At 41.1% G+C, this 22,365-nt stretch overlaps 1 protein-coding gene across 3 annotated transcripts; it reads left to right on the forward strand.

Moving 5' to 3' along the window:
* The first annotated feature begins 2,132 nt into the window (after positions 1–2,132).
* LOC119776163 (homeobox-containing protein 1-like) lies at positions 2,133–19,126 on the forward strand. 3 transcript variants are annotated; one of them, XM_038274440.1, is made up of 10 exons: positions 2,133–2,318; positions 14,781–15,272; positions 15,643–15,728; positions 15,803–15,913; positions 15,985–16,141; positions 16,292–16,374; positions 16,506–16,601; positions 17,327–17,421; positions 17,686–17,769; positions 17,846–19,126. In XM_038274440.1, the coding sequence occupies exons 2-10, from the start codon at positions 14,782–14,784 to the stop codon at positions 18,146–18,148; spliced, it is 1,506 nt and encodes a 501-aa protein (XP_038130368.1). In that variant the 5' UTR covers positions 2,133–2,318; position 14,781; the 3' UTR covers positions 18,149–19,126. The 3 variants fall into 3 exon arrangements, with proteins under 3 accessions (XP_038130368.1, XP_038130369.1, XP_038130370.1); XM_038274441.1 differs by having other exon boundaries at positions 17,330–17,421; XM_038274442.1 differs by having other exon boundaries at positions 17,333–17,421.
* The last annotated feature ends 3,239 nt before the right edge of the window (positions 19,127–22,365 follow it).

The following is a 22,365-nucleotide window of genomic DNA, read 5'->3' on the forward strand; positions in this document are numbered from 1 at the left end:
TACTCTTGGCTTCGGTTTAATGTTTATAAATATTTATTTCACGTCATGTTTGCCATCTAATGCAGATCATTGGCTCCATCCGCATCTAGTGAAAACTAGTGTAATTGGATGAGTCATAGAACGCAACAACTCATTGGTTAGCTGAAGGAAATCATCAGAAGCAAGCAGGTGTTCTTCAAACTGTAAACGTGAATTGTCTATGCCATGCTACAATGTTTCATTATTCAGAAAAAGATGTTGAAATGTCTGAAAGGTCGGACACAGGTGAGAGCGTATTGGGAGATGGAGACCAACAAGACCTCCCTCATCCTTGGCCCTATCTCAAAGAATTTTTAGAAATAGTCGAAAAATTGAGTTTTCAATTCATAAAGTGGCATCTGGCTGTTTTTTTTTTAAAGGGTACTTTTTACTTTTAGTTTTTGGAGCACATACTTTTTCACTTTTACTGGAGTAAAGAGGTCAGGTTGATACTTCAACTTTTACCAGAGTGTTTTTAAACTGTGTATCTATACTTCTACTTAAGTAACAAAGGTGTGTACTTTTGACACCACTGCTCACATGGCCACATTACAGCTACTAGAAAACCAGATATGTAAAAGTATGGATACTTGTGTAAAAAACACTCTGCTGAAGTACAGATTAAACTCCTTTAATTAAGTAAAAGTAAAACATCTGCAGGTTCTTCATTGTACTTAAAAGGATATAAAATGTTCCAGGACTAATCCTATACATTTTTCCCTTACTGTGTTTGTAGAGGGAACATAAGAATTGCTGACTTGATTTATTTATTTTTTCTACATTAACATTTAAGATGGATAACTGGACAAAGGTCCTGCATGAGCAGCTGAAGACTTTTAGAGCTTTTGTATTGACATCATTAAAGCTCCAAAAGGTAATAAAATGAATAAGGAACTTAAGACATAATCACCATGTCCATTTAAAGAAGGAATGGAAGTGGAATCTCTTGCATCCCTGAATCTGATCTGTCATGTGATGTTTTCCAGCCGCCGTCTTTTTTTAATAAACAAACTGGGTTCCGCTCTAAGGTTTGGGAAAAACCAGGTTGGTTCAAGGCCCAGTTCCATCATCTCCTGCAGCCATCACCACTCATCTGTTATATTTCACCATCAGTAGATCAACACTGAGTCAAACTAGAAATCTATCATCTTCCCACACGTTTAATTGGTTAATGTGGGGGAACCAGGCTCCCATTAGAGTTGGTTCTTTATCAGGACATCGAGTGAAAACATGAAGATCCTCATGTGAGCAGAAGCTGATCTTAAATGTGCTAGCTGACTTTAAAAGAAAAAATGAACAAGAGTCCCCTGCTTTGCATGTGAGGTAATTTCTAACAAAAACCTGTTAATTGTCATAGCTGGAAAAATAAAAAAATATACATTTGTAAAGTATAACATAGCAAGCGAGGATCAAGTAATATTTTTATTTTTTGGTTTCTTATAAACCAAACTCTGATTTAACCCTTTAAAGGGAAAGTTAGCGTTTTTGATCACTGCATACCCCTTACAAATGGAGTCTCCCCCCCCCATCACCACCACCTTAGTGAGATCTAGAAGCTCCAGCCATGTAGCCCCTGCTACATGGCTGTACATCTTATTTTGGCATTTGACCAATTAGATGAGACCTTGATTGATATATTACCTACTGGAAAATAAGTTAGAAAAAAAAGGTAAAAAGCTAATTGAAAAAATTAAAAAGTAAAGTTAAAAAGTTAATAAGCCTAGTTAACGATTTAGGTTTATAAACAAAAAAATGTAAGTGCCAGTATCAGCATTAATACATCTAAGGTTATGTTGGACAAGAAAAGGGGTTCTTTCTGAGTGTTTTTCATGAATTTCTTATAGAAGCATTTTTGTTATTGTTCTTAATATATTCGGGCAAGTTGGCGTTTCTTGTTTTTTTTCACTGACATAAATTTTTACCATAAAAATATAATAAATATAAATTAATTTTAAAGTATTTCACTGAGCGCCCTACAAATTTAAAGTATTTATATTAAATATCACAGAAAAACGACTTGTTTCTTAAACCTTATTGCGATTAATCGGCCACTATCTTCTGGTAAGGCAAAAAAAAAAGCAACCCTTTGAACTACAATTCCCATCGGCCCTTGCGTCAGAGTGTCAACATGGCGTCTGTCTGCCGGACAAAAGGCGAATCTGTCTGACGGCGGATTGAAACCCAATTAGAAGAAGGGGGGAGACATTTTGGGGAAACTAACAGCCCCTGGATCTCTGCGCTCCGAGGAGGGAAATCTATGATCCAACTAACATCTGTGGAGGCTCTCAGACTGGAATAAGGTGAGTCTTTCTGCCCCAACAACTGCTGTCTTAACGGTCCTGCTGCTGCTGCTGCTGCTAGCTCCGATCTGTTTCCCTTTTTTTTTTTTTCATTCCTCGCAGTAAGACGATAACTGAAAAGTCCTTTAAAATCCCCACAGCCGATTGGCTTCCCCTCACTTAGTTAGTATTTCACCTCCCAAACGGCCTAAGCGAAATAAAAGCCAAGGTCTAGACTTATTGTTGGTAAATGTGCAGCTCTGTCCTCAGTCTTACATGGAGTCAACTTTTTCTAACCGGTGGTAAATGCTAATAACAGCCCAGATGTTGGTTTGATGCACAATTACATACAACTGCAGCTGTTCTATATGAGTTAAACAGGACTGTATTTTAATCTCATGGACATGTGAAATGATTTATTATAAATCACAGAACTTCTTAGCACTGCTTGTTTTTTTCTTGATGCACTTGAAGTTGTGAGTCCAGCCTTAAAGTTGATCTTTGGCTCCACATGTGTGCAGGAGATCAGGCTCCATGCCACGTCTGGTTAGGATGGTCAGTTCACTGGGTTCAGCCACTGCTCTGCAGTTATTCTTTAACAAGTTTATTCTTTCCTTTGGAGGAGGGATCCGCTCCACATGTCCTTCAGTTATTCTTGGAGAAATGAACCCGATATCCAGATTTCCTTTACAGTCTGATAGAGAAGCTGCTGGAAGATGAGGTCTGAGTGTTTTTAATGCCTGAGTAAGAATGGAAAGGTTTGATGAAGGGAGGAGAGCAAACCTGGTTCCAGTTTGTTTTCCATCCGTCCGTCCGTCCGTCCATCCATCCATCGACTCATCTATTGACCCATCGACCCATCCATCCATCGACCCATCCATCCGTCGACCCATCCATCCGTCGACCCATCCATCGACCCATCCATCGACCCATCCATCGACCCATCCATCGACCCATCCATCCATCGACCATCCATCCATCGACCCATCCATCCGTCGACCCATCCATCGACCCATACATCGACCCATCCATCCATCCATCCATCCATCCATCCATCCATCCATCCATCCATCCATCCATCCATCCATCCATCCATCCATCGACCATTCCATCCATCCATCCATCGACCCATCCATCCATTCATCCATCTATCCATCCATCCATCGACCCATCTATCCATCCATCCATCCATTGACCCGTCCGTCCGTCCAGGCATCGATAATAAATGTGCAGGACTTCTTTATTGTTGTCTAATCCTCTTTAGGCATGTATCAGACTGAGGTCAACCTCATTAACTAGAATCTTTTAAATCCCCATCTCCTAAGCCACTTGCTTGTCATTTGAAATACCAGATTTTGAGCTGTTTGGTGCAAACATCCTTCTGCCAGTGCATGCACTTTCATGTAATCCCCACACTGCTTTGGAGACACTTTATAAGAAGCTCCCAGCATCTTGTCAGCGTTATAGGATTGACCCTCTTTTTCTCTACTCGCTTTGCATCTAAGCTTCCCAGTTTGTTTCACTCTGAAGTTTTTTGCCGTTTCATATTGCTCATAGGCTCATTTTGATGCAAACATCTGTTTAAAGAAAGATGACAAACATTATGATGAACTGTATCTTTCAAGCCACAAAGCCACATGTGGTTTTCAAGAATCAACCTCAGAAGAGACTTTGATTAGAGCAGAACAAACAGGAAAAAGTATTTTATTCCTTAGTTTTTTTTTGGTTAATATTTGATCGCATTTCAACAATATGTTTTTGTTTAGATTTTATGCCTTTGACACAAAGTTGCGCTTAAATTTGAAGAGGAATAAAAAGCATAGATAGTTTAATTTTCTTTTCACAAGGTAAAATCCTAAAAGTGTGGCGTGCATTTGGAGCTTCTGGAATTGCCCGTCTTTGGAAGAACTGTTTGCAGATTAAAGATTCACAAAGATTCTCATATATAACAGAGCCATTCTAACAGGATTTAATTCAATCTAAACCACTCTGCTCTAACTTTGGCTTTGGGTGTGCTGTTGCCATGCCGATGGACAGTGGACACCTCTTTTTTATTCTAGAAATCTTCTGTATTTAGCTCCAGTAGCTTATCTTCCATTCAACTCTGACTGGCATCACCACAGCATAATGCTGCCACCACCATGTTTCACCATGGCAGTGCTGAGTTGATAGGATTGTTCAATGTTAGTTTTTTTTTTCACTCAGTTTTGGTTTCATCCAACCAGAACTCGCTGAAACGCAGTTTTTTATATGGCTTCCAGCAAACTTCAAATTGAACTTCTTTTAGTAACCCTTTTCTTCCCACTAGTCCTGAAATGCCATCCTAATGTGATTTGTAAAGAAGCTAGAGAACATCCTATCATTTTCCTCTCTCCTTACATATATGTGTTTGTTTATATATATATGTATATTAGGGATGGGACGATTTATGAAAACCGCCCGAACCCTTTGGTTCGACTGTCTCGGTTCGATTCGCGTGTGTTTCGTTCGGCTCATGCGCTGCTCCTTTTTCTCATAGGCGAAGCGTTTACACTCCAGAGCAGAAGGTGGGGGTACTGCGACCAAAGCCAACCACCAGTAGTAAACAAGAAGAAGAAGAAGCGAAGCAGCTTAGCCGGCGGGTGTAGCAGGGGAAAAAATCACTTGTTTTGGAGAATTGTGTCGGAATGGCGAGTGGGAAAGAACAGGAGTTGGAAGACGCGCCAGCAGCACTTTATAGGTCTGCTGTATGGGACCACTTTGCATTTAGAGTGACCTACGATGACGGCGGAAAGAAAGTTGTGGATAAAAGTGCAACAGTGTGCAAGCATTCTGCAACACGTTTTGTTTATGCTAACAGCAACATGACCAACATGTCATGCTAACCCCGAAATCCCTCATACTCCGTCAGCAACCCCCGCTCCGCCCCGCTGCGCTCCAGACCGGCTGCTCAAAGCAAAGCCTACAGCCCCCACTGTGGCTCCCGTCCACTCCCCTCTGAGTCCCTTGGAGATGGTAGAAAGCATGCGCGAGATGATTAAATTCAAAGCAGCAAAACATACGGAAATGATCCAGGGTTTCCGCAAATCATTTTTAATAATTACAATCCATTATTTTTGGGGGGATTTTTTCATTAATTTCATAAATTTTTATTGGATTTCGGTGTAACAATCAACATATACCGAATCGAAACGAACCGAAAACCGTGACCACGAAACCGTGAATCGAACCGAACCGTGGATTTTGTTTAACGTTCCACCCCTAATGTATATGTGTGTGTTTATATTTATATATATATATATATATATATATATATATATATATATATATAAATATGTATATATATAAGTATGTATATTAGGGCTGCAACTAACGATTATTTTGAAAATCGATGAATCGGACGATTATTTTTTCGATTAATCGATGAATCGGACACAAAATATTTTTTTTATATTAACCTCTTTATTCCAAAATAAACATTTTAGACAGAACAAACAAGCACACAAGTACAGGTTTCTCATTAACTGTACTGGTGCTATATGAAAAATAAATGTTTGTGTTAAAACTATGCAAACTTACATGAGAAATGTAGCTGTACATCCACAAAATATAGGGTACTTTGTTTCATAAAGCGCAAAAAAAGACATTTTTGTTTTTAAAAGCCCCTAAGGGGTTCAAACAATAGGTCCCCCCATTTCAACAAATGAGTTTTTTTTAGACTAGAAGAGTTCTGCCTTTTAAGACAGGAAAGTATAGCAGTTAAAGTTGCTACTTAAGAAAATACTTAACCATAGAGATAAAAATAGCCCTGTGATTCAAATTATAAATTGTAAAAATGAGAGAACTAGGGGTGTTAAAAAAACACATCCTCCAAAGACAGATATTTACATGGGAATGTGGCATATAATTAATTGACATATTACTGATCTTGCTGGATTTTATTCTGCTTTACTTCCATAAATTGCAGGATCTTCTTTACTTTCTTTGCCAGAAGATTTAAACTTTAAAAGCCTTGCCCTCATAATTTGCAAATTTATTTATTTATAAAGAAAATATAAACGCTGCTTAAGCTAATTCAAATGAAATTAAAAGTAAAATAAGAAGCCAACCTTATCACTGTCTGTAACCTACTAACAAGCTAAGGAAAGCATCAGATGAGCTATCTGAGAAACTAACTTACGTTTCCCCACTTTAAAATGAAACAAACATGGTTACTCATCCTGCTGATCAGCTCTCTTCACTGCCATTGAAGGCTCCAACGTGTTTTCTTTTCAGGTGCTGCGTCATAACAGTGGTGCTTCCGTGCCATGTTCATTTGTTTTTTACAAAAGTTGCATGTTACGACTTTTTTCACTTTACAAAGCGCAGGCTATTTTAATTATTGTGATCAATTTGCGCCGTCAATCCCGGGGCATGCGCGCTTCATTTGCAGTCTGGACGCTGAGGGTAAACTCCTCACTAAAATCCTGCGGCTCGGACTGCACGCTGAGAGGGATTCCTGTGGGAGAGGGAGAAAGGCGTTGGGATGGGGGAGGCGCCCCACGGCAGCAGCTGCCGCTGGAGGACAAGAGTAGGAACGATACATGCTTTCACGTAAGAGTCACCAAAAGCCGCCAGTGACACCGTAAAAAGTCGCCAGATTTGTCGCTAGTCGCTTTTTAAAAAAATAGTCGCTGGAGGGGTCTGAAAAGTCGCTGAGTTGGCAACACTGCAACTGCGGCGCTGACTCGCTCCGCCATATTTTTTTTTCTTCCCCGGGATGACGGCGGCGGCGGATGACGCATTAATCGCGCGACACAACTAATCGATGATTAAATTCGTTGCCAACGCTTTTAAACGTCGATTTTTATCGATTTTATCGATTCGTTGTTGCAGCCCTAATGTATATACATATGTATATTTGTGTGTGTTTTTATATATATGTGTGTGTGTGTATATCTGTCTATATATGTAGATGTATACATATATATGTCTATCAATGTATATATTTGTGTGTATATATGTGTATATATGTGTTTGTTTATATATGTGTATATATGTGTATATGTGTGTGTATATATGTGTTTGTTTATATATGTGTGTATAGAGGTGTGTGTGTGTGTGTGTGTATGTATATATATATATATATATATATATATATATATATATTATGTAAGTATGTGTATAGCATGATGCCGTTCTGCTATAGTTTCACAGCCCTCTTGTATTTATTTCAGTCTGACTTTGTATACCATGAGTCATCCTCTGCAGCAGAACGAGAAAGTATGTAGCTTGGCTGCCAGAGATGTAAAATTTTCTTGGCATTTGTCCCAAAACAAACAAGCACACACACACATATCCTCTCTATCTCTATTTCTTTTTATATGCGTAGATGTGCCTGCTGACTTTAATTTTCTTCTGTTGTCTGTTTCTTCTCTCTCTCTCTTTTTTTTCTCTGCTCCAGAAAGAAATGCATCAAGACGGATGTGTTATCTCTTATTTCTGTTTATCTTACTCTCCCCCACTCCCCGCCCCACCCCAAGCACAGGCCAGCTTTGTTGTTATTATCAGGCTGTATAAAGTATTCACTGTATGCTTAAAGATACCGGGTTTAACAGCAGAAGCAATGATTTGAACTTTGCATTTCACATGCTAAATCTGCATCGAACTGAGGGTGCGTTTCCTTTGAAATCAGCACGTATTGAACTGGGCCCATTTGCATAACCATATATGATTACTGGGGCTGAAAATGTCTCGGCTCTGATAAAAGCCTGATTGAATCTGGAGGAATGTGCTTCATATCTGGATAGCAGCTGCAGAGCGCCGTTCAAGAGACCATGTGTGTTTTTCATTACTGCTGTCACAATGCAAATTCGTCATTCCTCACCACGTTATTGGTTTTTTTTTCATCGCTCCATGCTGCAAATAAAGTTGTGTTTTCAGGAGCACTTATTTAATTGTTGGAATTTCTAGATGTAATGATGAACATTAAATCTTATCTGAGACTGGAAGAGTTGCAGGGACAGAAAGTATTCACACACTAGTGCTTCCTCTTTCTAGCTTCGCAGCTTCAAACATGTAGCTGTAGTTAAAAGCAGCTTTTTTTAGATTGAATCTGAGAACAAGCCTAAACGTTGACTTTTTGCCTGTACCCATGCAAACATGGGTACAGTCTTTGGAATGGGAGGTTTTTGCGCTACTCCGCCACACATTCATTATAATCAACTCTGACCCTGCAAGACAAAAAAACTCCAAAACAAAACACTCCCTCAGCATGATGGACCCACCACCATGTATCAGCTGGCTGATGTGTTTATATTAGAGCCAGTTGGATTTGTTAAATCAATAGGTGACCCTTGAAAATGATGTCTTACTTTTAGTTTGAGCTAATATCACCATGGCACATTGTGTTAGCTAGTTTTCGCCTGCAGAGTTTTGTTAGCCGGTTAGACCAGGAAAGTAGAACATGTATGTTTGTAACATTGACATGCCAATACTAGTATTTAATTTTTTTCTTATATATGGCACCATTTAAGATAATCAGCCAAGTAAGAGAAAAACAACAAGAACAAAACCAAAACACAATGTATTTAACAAGAAATTGAACAGTAAGATAGATTTAATACCTGCGTATTTAGATGGCCTTTAAAGTCGTAGGGAAGTCATATTTAAATGTCAAATCATTCTGGCTTAGACATGTATATAAATGTACTCTATATCAGACGATATTGTCTCAAAAGTTAGAAAATTTCTATAAAACAAAATTCTGTATTGAAATCCGTTGTTTATTTTTCTACGTTATCTTATGCAGGCCAGTTAGTTATACGTCAGCCTGAACACCTAAATTCTACCAATCATATATCAACGGGCATCTGTCGATCAAATTTTTTCGGTCATAGCATCTTGATTCATATGCTGCAGCTAATATCCACAACAGTTGAAATAAGAAATAACAATCATTTCCTTTCCCATTGAGTTCCATCCCAGTGTTCACGATGGACGTCTGTTTCTTCAGCAGGCGTAGAGCTAACAGAACTGGCAGCGTTGCGAGGCAAGGGCTCAAACATGTACGACTGTAAGCCTTCTACACCAAACCAAGCTTCTGCTGCCCTGGCGTCCTCTTCCACAACATCTTCGTCTCCTTTCCTCTTCTAAATAAAAAATGGATGACGGAGGAGACTCATCCACGACCTCCAACACAAAGCTCTCCTCCTCTTGCATGTTTCCGCTGTCCATAGCGTTCCTTAACAGTGTCGTTTCTAAGTCACCAATTTAGTGTTACTTGGTCCCAATGGAATTTCCCATTAGGAACCTACTAGCACTAAGTTGCTAACTGGTTAGCAAAATGCTTACGAGGCACCGGCTACAACCAAACATGCTTGCGAACCTTCCGCCACAACAACCCCGCACCCTTGATAAACGACCAATCACATACACTTTATTCTCTCGTGTAAAGTCGGGCACCACTGGGAGAATACGGAAGTGCAACTGTTGGAACAGCCGCTTTCCTGCGACTTTAAAGTTTTTTAACAGCGTTTTGAGCGACAGACCAACATAGAATAGTTCATAATTATAAAGTGGACTTTTTTTTTTTTTTTTTTCTAACAAATTAAACTCCCAACAGCTGCTAAAGTCTCTGAATATAAAACTCTTTTGGGCTTCGGAAGACGCCTTATTAGTAAAAGCTTAAAGTAGTAGAAGTAGTAGAAGCTTAAAGCGGCTATGAATCCATTTGCATAGTAAACCTCTGGCAAGGAGATGATCTGGTCAGATGAGGCCACAAACACTTACAAAACACTGCACTCTGATCACACTAATAAAGATTAAAACATGGTGGTGGCAGTATTGTCCTGTGGGGCTGTTTTGGCCGTTAAATGTGGAAGAGTTCAGGGAGTGGGAGTGAATGCAACGGTTCGTACAGCCTTTTCCCTATGACTTCAAAGGAGGCCGTTCGGTCTGCTTCCTGCTTCGAGCTTAATTTTCTAAATAAAAGTTTTGCTGTAGTTTCATGTTCCATTGATTGACCACCTGTGTTAGAGAAAAGCGTTTCAAATCACAGGAACAATAACAACAGGTAGAGTTTGGAGTTTGATTTTCAAACACAAAATATTAACTAGGAATATAGGAGCCAACAAATATAAAAGGATTCACCTCAAATAGTTATTTGAGATATGAATGTTGCAGAGATGAGACCTGTTAGAAATGAGCCGTCTTCCTTATGCCCCCACCCTTTTTATCCATTCTTTACTTTATTTTTTATTTTTTTATAATTATGACCCAACAAGAAAAATGTATATGTTCAGAAAGGTTTCTTAGTTCCCGTTGCTTTAAAAGCAAAATAGCTAATTAAGATGGTAAAACTAGTACTGTCACCTTGAAACAGTGGTTCAATACATTTGTAGTCTATAGGACAGGTGTGTCCAAAGTACAACCCGAGGGCCCTTTGCAGTAGCCTCGTGAGACCATCCTGATCTCGCAAGGTTTCACTCGCAGATCAGTCTGACTGCTTTCCGTTAAAGAAAATTTGTAGCAGTTCACCAAACGAACGTCCAGTCAGCGTTGGCTTTGAGGCGGGTTGAGATGTGACGCAACGAGAAGCGCGACAGTTCAGTCTAAAGAACATGGCGGCTTCAGCCGATGAATCTAGCGTTAGCGTGGCTATCGAGCAAGTTTTATCGGAATTACAGAGTATTTCTTCACTGAAAGAAGAGCAAAACACTGCTCTGGAGGCTTTTCTCAGAGGAAAAGATGTTTTTGCTCTTCTCCTGACTGGTTTCGGCAAGAGTTTGATCTATCAATTGGCTTGTGCCTGGCTTGTGGTTGTGTTTTCGTTGTCGCTAGTACGTCATATGCTTCGTTGATCTGATTGGTTTATTTGGCCCGTCTATCACCAACATAGGCCATCGTCTGTCAATAGCAAATGTGAGGTGCTACATCATGCATTTACTTATCAGCCTTGATGTTTTTTTGTTTGCTTTTCTTAACTATAGAGTAAATAGGACCACAACATTCAGTGGCTTTCCCTAAAGAACCAGTGGGTCCACACCCAGACAAAGTCAGACCAAGAATGAAAACTGGACTACTTTTTGGGATTTTATTTAGGGCAAACTGTGAAACCTCTACTTTTTATTCTCGTTAGTGTTGTTATGCAAGTAATTACAGATCACATTCTTCAACTAATTTGCTTGTTTTATTTGAATATCATGCACATGGGCGGTTCTAGACAGGGGCCAACAGGGCCAGTGCGTCTGTAGCGGTTGGCCAATTTTTCTGGAAGTTAGTGTCCCTTGATTCAAGGAGTGTTATGCAATCTTACTGGTTTGATTATATATTAAAAAAATATAACTGGAGGTCATAGTTAACTAATTTATCATTCCAATAAAGGATAAGCAATAATATGAATGTTAGTCCAACGATTATAATGATTGTTGGTTTAATTACCAGGTAACTCTCTTACCTGTGAGGATGGATATCCAGCTCTGCTAAAGTCTGTTCTCTTCACCACCAGTGAATGTCAGTAACTTGGATTATAATTCCAAGTAGAGTTATTAATCATTAAACACCAAGAAAAATATTGTCTCTGTCTGTTCAGGTTGTTAATTTAAAAGGAAGTTGATTCAGCTCTTAGAAACGTTCAGTCACTGTTATGAAATACTCACAGACCATCAAAATTAAACTAGGGTGCATTTTTATTACCCTAATACCCCTTATCACTCTATTATTTTGCTTAGTTAACTATGTGAACAAACTACTGAAATAAACACTTGGTGGATAAAAGGACCAGTTAACGTTGATGGAAATCAACGAGACCTTGAGGTAAAGTCTTTGATAACATTCAGTTAATTAGCTGGACTTTTGTGAGGCACTGAAAATGTCTGCTGTATCAGCAGCACAGATGATGTACAGCATATAGATGTGTAGCAGTGGTCTTTGGTAACATTGAAATCATTTAAAGCCGGGCATGCAGCTCACACTATACGTCGAACTGGAGGGTTTCGTCGTGCATTTTAGGTTCACTGGTCACGATGCATGTTCGATCCGACGCTCTAATCAGATCTACCTGCTCATACTGCACATCTAAAAACCAAATCGGACTCAGCACCGGAAAGAGATCGCACTACTGGGACTCGTCTATCCGGAAGCCAAACCAGTAGAAGAGGAATATGAGGTTCATGAAATTTTGAAATTTTGTGCTGAATTCCCTAAAAAGAAAAAACTGCAACATATTTGGACAAAGACCTGGCTGGGCAAATGTGGCTACTACGGTCTGTCAATTTTACAGAAAGAACTCCATTTCACTCGCACCCCATGAAGCCATACTTCTGTGTTTTCATCTAAGAGGAAGAAGAGGAGTCCATGTTTGCGCACTGAGCGATTTGCCCACGACGGTCGACTGAAAATCAAACGTTCGATTTTCTCCTCATCGGGAGGTGGTCGTGAGAGACTGATTACCCCCTGTATACTACACGATGCATGACACACAATCAGAAATCATGTGGCTGAAATTCCATTGAGTCTTACACTAGCAGACTCTCATAGGGGTGTGGGGAAAAAAACCGAAGTAGTGATATATCACGATTTTCTGCTAAACTATTTAGAATTCTTCTGCTCCTAATTAGGGCTGTCTGATTTTGCAAAAAAAAAAATCAAAATTGCGATTATTTTCAACTGAAGTTGTGATAGCAATTTTATTGCGACTTTCCTTCACACTAACCACAAGCATGCAGATGTTTTCTCCAGGGTTTTAGTTTTTTCATGACCTATGAGAGCTTTGCTTGTCCAAAGTTTATTATTGCAGGACTTTCCTGTAATATTTGTTTGGAGAAGTGCTCCCCTCGACTTGCAGGCAATGAATAAAACAATGGGGGAGAACGCTGCTTTCGCACCACGGCTCTAAAAGATGGTGCTGTGAAGCGTTTTGCAGTGTGGCGCTGTGGCTTTTCTGTTGTAGAGGTGTTCAAGGTGGAAGAGCCAGACTGACACAAAACCCAAACAACATGGCCACTAAAGCAACAACATACATTTAATTTTGATATCAGCTGAGTAGAATATCACAATATAATGTAATATTGCAATATTGTGATATGGTATCGCATCACCCTTGCCTATACTCGCCCCACCCCCTCACAAGATGGCCGATCAACGGATGCACAAGCGGCTCACCATGTGGCTGACTGGCTGGAAGTGAACTGAACCCCTCTACCAAAGGACCTACAGCAACCACAGGGAGACAAGGCATTGTCTTTGTACTGAATTGTGCTATACAAATAAATTTGCCTTGCCTTGCAGAAAACTGTAACAGATTATTCCCTAAACTCTAGTTAATATGTGAACTCTAAAGGTTATTTATAAGTTACAGTCAGCTTTGAGCTTCAGCCGTACCAAAATAGAATCAGTTTTCATCTCTTAGATCAGGGATCTGCATCCTTGGCTTTGTGACTCACTTAATATATTAGACGTAGACTTCAGCTTTTATTGTCATTTTGTACACAGAGTTTGCAACAAGCGTGTACACTCTATGTAGAAATGAAAAGTTGGTGATGCAGAGTCTGTGACATGATTTAGAGTTTTCTCAAAGGTTTCAGCAGTCTGATGGAGGTGGGGAAGAAGCTGTTTCTGAACCTGCTGGTCCTGCATTGAATGCTGTGAAGCCTCTTCCCAGAGCAGTCCATGGTGGGGGGGTGAGGGGTCATTGATGATGTTACGGGCTCGTGACACACAGCGCTGAGATGAAAAACCCAGCATTTAAACAATTCTCTCTTTCCATAGTTGTTTTATTTTATGTTTGTTATTCTTTTGTTCTGTTTCCTGATGAAAAAGACGTCACTACTAATGCGTTTACTTTATTATTAATCGGTAAATAAACAATGAAAAATAATTATTTTGGCCTCACAGTTTTGATCTTGATGGTTAAAAAGGTTCAGACTAGGGCTGCACTTAACAATTGTTACAAATCGATTAATCATGGGTGTTAATTGATTAGTAATCAGATAACTTAAAAAATATTTTTAACGAAATCAAACCAGTTGTAACTAAAACTTTTCTACCCAAGGAGTTCTTGATGGAGCATATTGACAGACATAAAAGTTTTTTTTAAAACCTCAAATACAAAATGTTTATATATCCTTTTACAATTTTGGTATAATTCCTGCTCTAAGTGTGTCGCTCTGTCAGTAAAGGCATGTTTTACAGTCTCTGTACTCCAGTTAAAGATTAATCTGTTACTAAATTAGTTGCTGATTATTTCAATAATGGATTAATCATGATAAATCTTATTGTTTCAGTCCTACTTCAGACGCTGCTGCTCTTGTAGTTATTGGTTGACTACTATAGACAACTTTGCTGAATGTTGATGTTGTCTAGATTTGATTGGTTAATTGGTTGGAGGTTGAGTAGTCTGGGTTTCCTTCATAGGTAACTGATATGAGCTTACTAGAAGCTAACAAGCTCAGCTAGTTCCAGCAGTACTTTAGAGGCCGATCTAAATTTCTGTTCTGCTTTTGATTGTTTCTTTATCAATTCCAGGATGTTCCAGCAGAGTGAGGAGCCTCGTTTCACCATTGAACAGATCGATCTCCTCCAGAGGCTTCGACGAACCGGTATCACTCAGGTGGAGGTCCTCCACGCCCTGGACACCCTCGATCACCTGGACCGCCAGAATGGCCACAAGCAGAGCCGTAAAGCTTCCTACCTGCCGCCCACTTCTTCCTTGTCTTCCTCCAACTCCGTCTCTGCCTCTTCCTCCACCACCTCCGCCTCCACTCAGACGGTTTTCCCACAAAACCCACTCTCGCTGTCTCCCGGCACCAACCTGGACACCGTCTCCCCGCCTCTGCCCGTCCCCACAGCTTCGCCCGTTGTCGTCCAGAATGGCCTCTCCGGCGCCACCAACGGGAAGCTTTCTCCGCCTCGGTATCCTCTGGCTGTGGTTGGTGGCAGTGTGGCTGCACCAGGCTTTGGGTTCGAGGCCAGTGAAGAAGACTTGGATCTGGACGATAAAGTGGAGTTCTTGATGAGGTAAGATGAGATTAAGACTGTAGAAACTGTTTAGATGCAGCCTGAGAAAGATGGTGGGTCCAAAGAATCCACACGGCCCAGATTACCTGCAGCTCCGTCTGAAGCCGGATGCAAACGAACACACATGGACTCTAATGTGTCTCATATGTAGTCTCCAGGCAGACTGCTGCCATCTCAGGAGTATTGATCTGAAAATGTGAGAACATGAATCTAAAGTAGTGGAAAAGAAAATGAAATTACGCCCCTTAGCTTTCCTCCCACCTTCATCCATTTTGTTCATATTTTACGACCATTGCAGCTGTAAGTGTTAACTAATGTTCTCCTCTGATGTCGTAGATTTAGTTTCCTACTTTGTGGCTGTGTATTGTAGGAGGGACAGCAGCGCTATCAAAGAGGAGATCAAGTCCTTCCTGGCGAACAGACGGATTTCCCAGGCTGTAGTCGCTCAGGTAACAGGTGAGTACTGCCCTGAAGGAGCAAAACAAACTCTGAAAACACTCATTTAGTGACACAAGCCGCTCCTCCTCCAGGGATCAGTCAGAGTCGGATCTCCCACTGGCTCCTGCAGCAGGGATCGGACCTGAGCGAGCAGAAGAAACGGGCCTTCTTCCGCTGGTACCAGCTGGAGAAGAACAACCCTGGTAATGGTCAGCGAATGAAAACCATGCGACATGTTTAGGTACATGTTTAACGTCTGCAACCCAACCAACAGGTGCCACCTTAGCGATGAGAGCCGCCCCTCTGGCTCTGGAGGACGTGATGGACTGGCATCAAACTCCGCCCCCATTTAACTCCGCCCCGGGAGGCTTCCGCCTGAGACGAGGCAGCAGGTTCACCTGGAGGAAGGAGTGTCTGGCTGTCATGGAGAGGTGAGGAACATCAGAGATTAAGCAGTTTAGTTCTGCAGCTTTAATGTTCTCTGATGTGGTGCTGGTCAGACATGGGACCTATGATATGACAACATACTTCAAGGCCTGTAAATCCAGAGGATATGGCTACAATGATCCCTGTATTTACAGCTACTTCAGTGATAACCAGTACCCCGATGAAGCCAAGAGGGAGGAGATCGCTACTGCCTGCAACGCTGTCATTCAAAAACCAGGTATTATTCATTCATTTTCACTCTTTTATCCTTTTATTACCTCGAAACAACAGTGCCACCCTTTGCACGGTAACCATGGAGACACAGAGGCTGGCAGGAAGCAGCTCACAGATCTTGTCTGCATTTTGCAGGAAAGAAGCTATCTGATTTGGAGAGAGTGACGTCTCTCAAGGTCTACAACTGGTTTGCCAACCGCCGCAAAGACATCAAGAGGCGCGCCAACATAGGTAATGTTTACTTCAGTGATGCTTCTGCTTCTGTTAGACTTCCTTACATGAGGTTAGACGACATTTGCAGCTGTTCACATGTTATTTTCACTTCATCACACAAATTAAACCCCCAAGAAAGATCTTTGAATTAATGTTTTTCCGTTATATCGCTTCTCATAACCTTTTTCTCTTCCCGAGCATAAGCTGGAGAGCTTGATTCCTTAAAACAACCCGGTTTTAAATTTGATTTAGATCTAATTTAGGCTTCCTGTTCAGTGGTTTGGGTGTTATTAATTTAGGGTGATAAAACGGCGCCAAATCTGATGCAGGGAAGCAATAATCCGTGTCGAGAGGAATTTATCATCAGACATTCATCATTTTTCATCATGATCCCTTCAAAATGTAAAACTAAGCTATAAAATGAAACAAATTGTTTCCGTTATCTTTGATAAGCTTCTTTATGTTAGGAAAGCAGGGATCTATCCAAAACGTGTCGTTAGTAAAGTGGAAAGTTTGGAAATTGGCTAACCTGGGTGGAAAATGACTCAAGTCAGAGCTGGAAATCATCATTTAAGGTGACAGTAATAGTTCTATGGATCTGTATTAGACGTAACGTAACTAAAATGCTGCAGTAATTCATGTTCGTCTTAGATTCAAAAAGCTTATTGATGTTATTGGGACTAGTCCATCAGCTCTTGCTTTTCCAACTTCGATATGCTATGATAAGGTTTGTGTTTTTGAAGAAGCAGCCATCTTGGAGAGCCATGGTATCGAGGTTGAGAGTCCAGGAGGTCAGTCCAACGGCGACGAGGTAGACGGCAACGACTTCCCCGATCAGGTGAGCCGGATCTGGACCGCGACCTACTGTGAGGAAGATAAGTATTTGAACACCCTGCTAATTTGCAGCTTCTCCCACTTAGAAATCATGGGTCTGAAATTGTCTTCGTAGGTTCATGTCCACTGTGAGAGACATGATCTAAAAAAAATCCTGAAATCACAATTTATGAGAACTTGCAAAATAGCAGGATGATCAAATACTTGTTCTTTTCAAATCCACGGTACCGCCTGTCTGCTCTAAAGATAAACTCATTGCTTGTTTCAGGGCTGTGATGTTTCCCTGTTTGAAAAGAGAGCTTCAGCCAGGCCGTTTCCTTTCAGTCGAGCAGACCTGTCCTCTCCAACCCAGGTATATAACCCAGGTAACTGTCTCTGCTTCTCTCTACAGAAGCTAACAGTTTTCCTATTTCCTCCCCTTTGCTCAGGTTCCTCCGCAGCTCCCCAGCTGGTTTTCTGCCCTGGCCAGAGGAGCCGCTTCCGGGCAGAGGGGCGCCTCCCTGATCGGACGCTCCCTGGTGTCGGGGTCCAGCTCTCAGGCAGAAGGATCCAGAACGACAGGCGCATCCTGGTCCCCCACGTCCCCGTCCCTCCAGGAAGAATCTGACCCCCAGGAGCCGCTCACGTCAGACAAGACGGCAGCCGGTCGCAACAGCCCAGCCAATCAGGGGGATGGAGCAGGATGCATCGCGGGGAATCAGATCAAGATGGAAAGCATGGATCATGACTGACGGGGCCGGCGGACGCTGGAGCCGTCAGAACAGGTGTCATTATATGCAAGCAGATTTTCTAGGAATGTTATAAGTGAACAGAAAGACCAAACGTGTAAACTCCACTCCTGAGATACCTCCCAACCCTACCTCCAACCACCAACCTACTCTGCTACACTCGTATAGCTGTTAATAGTGTAATATGATGATTAATGACAAACCTTTCTACGTTAAGTCGTCTCTGGTCTGTGGAAGATTCAAATCTCACAACTTAAGCCGAACCCTAGAAGAAAGCTCACTACTTGGACCTTTCTGCTGTGCCACTCCAAGGGAAACAGCAGGGGGCGGTCCCAGACCATTTCTTTGAGGATTTTTTTTTCTATTTAAATCTTCCACAGATGGCTTTCAAACAGGACATGAAGCTTTGTGCAGGTTTCCGTAGCAGACTGCAGCGTTCTCAGCAGGGCTACGCTGTATTTGGCTTGGGAATCAAATGCTTTCAGGGTCTCGCACTGTGATATCAACTGAACAGCCTCAGTGTTTAGGAAATACAAACTTTTCTCTTTTTCCTTTTTCCTGAATCCTTTAAGGAGTCGACGTCGCATTTCATGGCAGATTTCTGGCAGGAGAATCTGTGAAGGCGCAGAATAAGCTTAAGGTTGCAAAATTTCTTTGAGCTGAAGATGACAATAAAAACATAATCTTCAAAGAAGCAGAAATAGAATAATCTCGTCTAAGAATAATCTTAATATATAAACGCTAAACGGCTCTAAAATATAGGTATGAAATTAGAGAGAACATCTTAGTTTCTTTGTGTCAGTAACATTTCCTTTCCCCTTGAACTTTTTCACATTCTGTAACTTTAGAACCTCCATTTTTAAAGTCGTAGGGAAGTCATATTTAAATGTCAAATCATTCTGGCTTAAACATGTATATAAATGTACTTCTTATCAGATGATATTGTCCCAAAAGTTACAAAACTTCTATTAAAAAAAATCCTGTCTTAAAATCTGTGGGAGTTTTATGCAGACCAGTTAGTTATACGTCAGCCTGAACACCTAAATTCGGCCAATCATATACCAACGGTCATCTGTCAATCAAATTTTTTCGGTCAGAGCTTGATTCATGTGTCGCAGCTAATATACGCAGCGGTTGAAATAAGAATAATTTCCTTTCCCATTGAGTTCCATCCCAGTGTTCACGGGGATGGACGTCTGTGTCTTCAGCAGGTGTAGAGCTAACAGAACTGGCAGCGTTGCGAGGCAAGGGCTCAAACATGTACGGCTGGAAGCCTTCTACACCAAACCAAGCTTCTGCCGCCCTGGCGTCCTCTTCCACAACATCTTCGTCCCTACTTTCCTCCTCTAAATAAAAAATGGATGATGGAGGAGACTCATCCACGACCACCAACACTAAACTCTCCTCCTCTTGCATGTTTCCGCTGTCCATAGCGTTCCTTGACAGTGTCGTTTCTAAGTCACCAATTTAGTGCTACTTTGTCCCAATGGAATTTCCCATTGGGAACCTACTAGCACTAAGTTGCTAACTGGTTAGCAAGATGCTTCCGCCAACCAAACGTGCTTGCAAACCTTCTGCCACAACAATCCCGCCCCCTAGATAAACGACCAATCGCATTCACTTTATTCACTTGTGTAAAGTCAGAGAATTCAGAAATGCAACGGTTGGAACAGCTGCTTCCCTACGACTTTTTTAACAGCGTTTTGAGCGACACACCAACACAGAATGGTTCGTAATTATAAGGTGGACTTTTGTTTTTTTTTTCTAACAAATTAAACCCCCTGTTAAAGTCTCTGAATATAAAACTCTTTTGGGCTTGGGAAGACGCCTCATTAGTAAAAACAGAGAAGCTTAAAGCAGCTATGAATCCATTTGCATCGTAAACCTCTGACAAGGAGATGATCTGGTCAGATGAGGCCACAAACCCTTACAAAACACTGCACTCTGATCACACTATTAAAGACTAAAACACGGTGGTGGCAGTATTAATCCTGTGAGGCAGTTTTGGCCGTTAAATGTGGAAGAGTTCAAGGGGAGTGAATAAAATGTAGCCAGGGCTAAAAAATGTCTGTTTTCTAGCACTGAAAATAAAATACACCATGTTTTATAAGTCCAGGTTCAGGGCTTTATCTTTTATATTTTGTTTTTGTTCGGACGATCTTTAAAATTTAAAGGTTATTTTATTATTTTATTGTTTATTTTTTAATGCCCTTCAAAAACTAAATAGGAATTTAAACTACAAGCTGCTTGGTGAGCAGAGATTATTTTAATGCTATATATGTATTACTGTTTATAACAGCCGTATTGGGTAGATATGAAAAAAGAAACACAGTATTAGATTTTATTAAGATTTAAAAGGAAGCCAGAACCACAGATGTTTGTATATAATATAGCCATGGCAACAGAGCTGGGTTTGATTGGTTTATTATTATTTATTCATCTGAATCCAGGAGCGATTGATCACTGTGAGATCTGCCTTTGGATGTAGAGGTCCAGAAAAGTTTGACGAAGATATTCGGTCATAATAATAATAAAAAAAAAGACCTAAGCATGCTCTCCTTCCGTCTGAAGGTTTCCCAGTCTGTACTTGTTATTTTTTATTACCACGACTCTACATATACGGTGTAAGTGTGCACACACCCACATGGTATACTGTCTATAACATTATAGCATCTATTGAGAGGAAGTCTCATCCTGAGTGAGTGTTGTTGGTGAACGGTGTGTGGAACATTAACCAAAGTATTGAGTTTATTATTTGTTTCTGTTTAAAGGTGAGTTCAAGTCATGGATGGTTTCTATATGCTAATCCAAGGCGCATTAGATGTGTCAAATAATCATGTGAACGATGCCATCCTTTTTTTTTTTTTTAAGGCATATCTGTGATTTTGATGCGCCGCGTGTTTTAAACACAAACTGCCACACATTGTATTTGTTTTACTTTGTTTGATTTGAGTGACACTTTATTGAAGGCCACGGTGCTTAGAGTCCCGGCTGGTTCCAACCTTTAGTTCTACCCTGGAGGGATCTGCCAGAGCAGCAGCCGTAGGAGGAGGAGGAGGGAAATAATAGCTTGGTTTTTATTTCTTAGTTTATTCTTCTGCAGATGATTAAAACAATCAAACTAGATGGTTAAATATCTTTATTTAAGGAACTGAAAAATAAACATTCATCATAATAACCTGACTGTACAGCCATTATAGAAGTCTAATATGTTCATTAGCTTTTTGTCACACATTTATTTAATGACCACAAGAGGGCAGATTATACTTCTGCAGCTGCACACATCAAATGTCGTTTGGGTCTGGTCGTAAACCAGTTTTGCTGGTATGCTTTTTGCATCGTCGGGTCTGGAATTTCTAGGGACGCACAGCCATTTCCTGCCAAAGCACAAGGGGGAGCCTATTGGAGAACTCGCAAGAACTTCGGCGGGTGGTCATGAGAACTTCGCCGGCGCCGGCGGGACCGTTTATCTTCCAAAACAACAATGGCACATCTGCAAGATATCATGGTCACAGAGATGGATCTAGAGTTGCTAGACATCAAAGAGGAACAGTTTCTGTTAACGGAGCGAACCTCCTCGATCAACCTTTCGTCATAGTTGTCCATTGTAATTGTTCCTCGGTTTTTAAAAATGGCGCGCCCCAGCATCAAATCAAGGACGACCACGCAGACAGCCGGAAATGCCTACCAAGGACCAATCACAGCTGCTTTTTGTCTGCACACTTCCACTTGAGGTTGTGGGTCCAACGCGAATGGGCGGATTATGCTTCTGCATCATCGGTCTGGAATTTCTAGGGACGCACAGCCATTTCCCTCCAAAGCGCAAGGGGGAGCTTATTCGAGAACTCGCGAGAGTGGTCACGAGAAATTCTTCGACGGAGCCGACGTGAGTGTTTATTTTCCAAAACAACACGTCTGAGGCATCATACAAGTGGTTGTACTTCTGAATCTCCTCAATCAACCTATCGTCGTAGTTATCCATTGTTGTTATTACTCCTCGGTTTTTAAAAATGGCGCGCCCCAGCACCGAATCGAGAAGGACGACCACACGGAAAGGCATACCAAGGACCAATCACAGCTGCTTTTTGTCTGGGCACTTCCGCTTGAGGTTTGCGACCTTCCGGCCTTCCCATGTAGTCAGGATTTTTTTGAGGTGCGCGACGACGGTTGAAGAGCCTCTGCGCGGAGGGCGTGGTCGCGCACAGAGACAAGTTTGACGG

Source organism: Cyprinodon tularosa, unplaced genomic scaffold, assembly GCF_016077235.1.
Source record: "Cyprinodon tularosa strain WSP-4 unplaced genomic scaffold, ASM1607723v1 ctg916, whole genome shotgun sequence".
NCBI classification, from domain to species: Eukaryota; Metazoa; Chordata; class Actinopteri; order Cyprinodontiformes; family Cyprinodontidae; genus Cyprinodon; species Cyprinodon tularosa.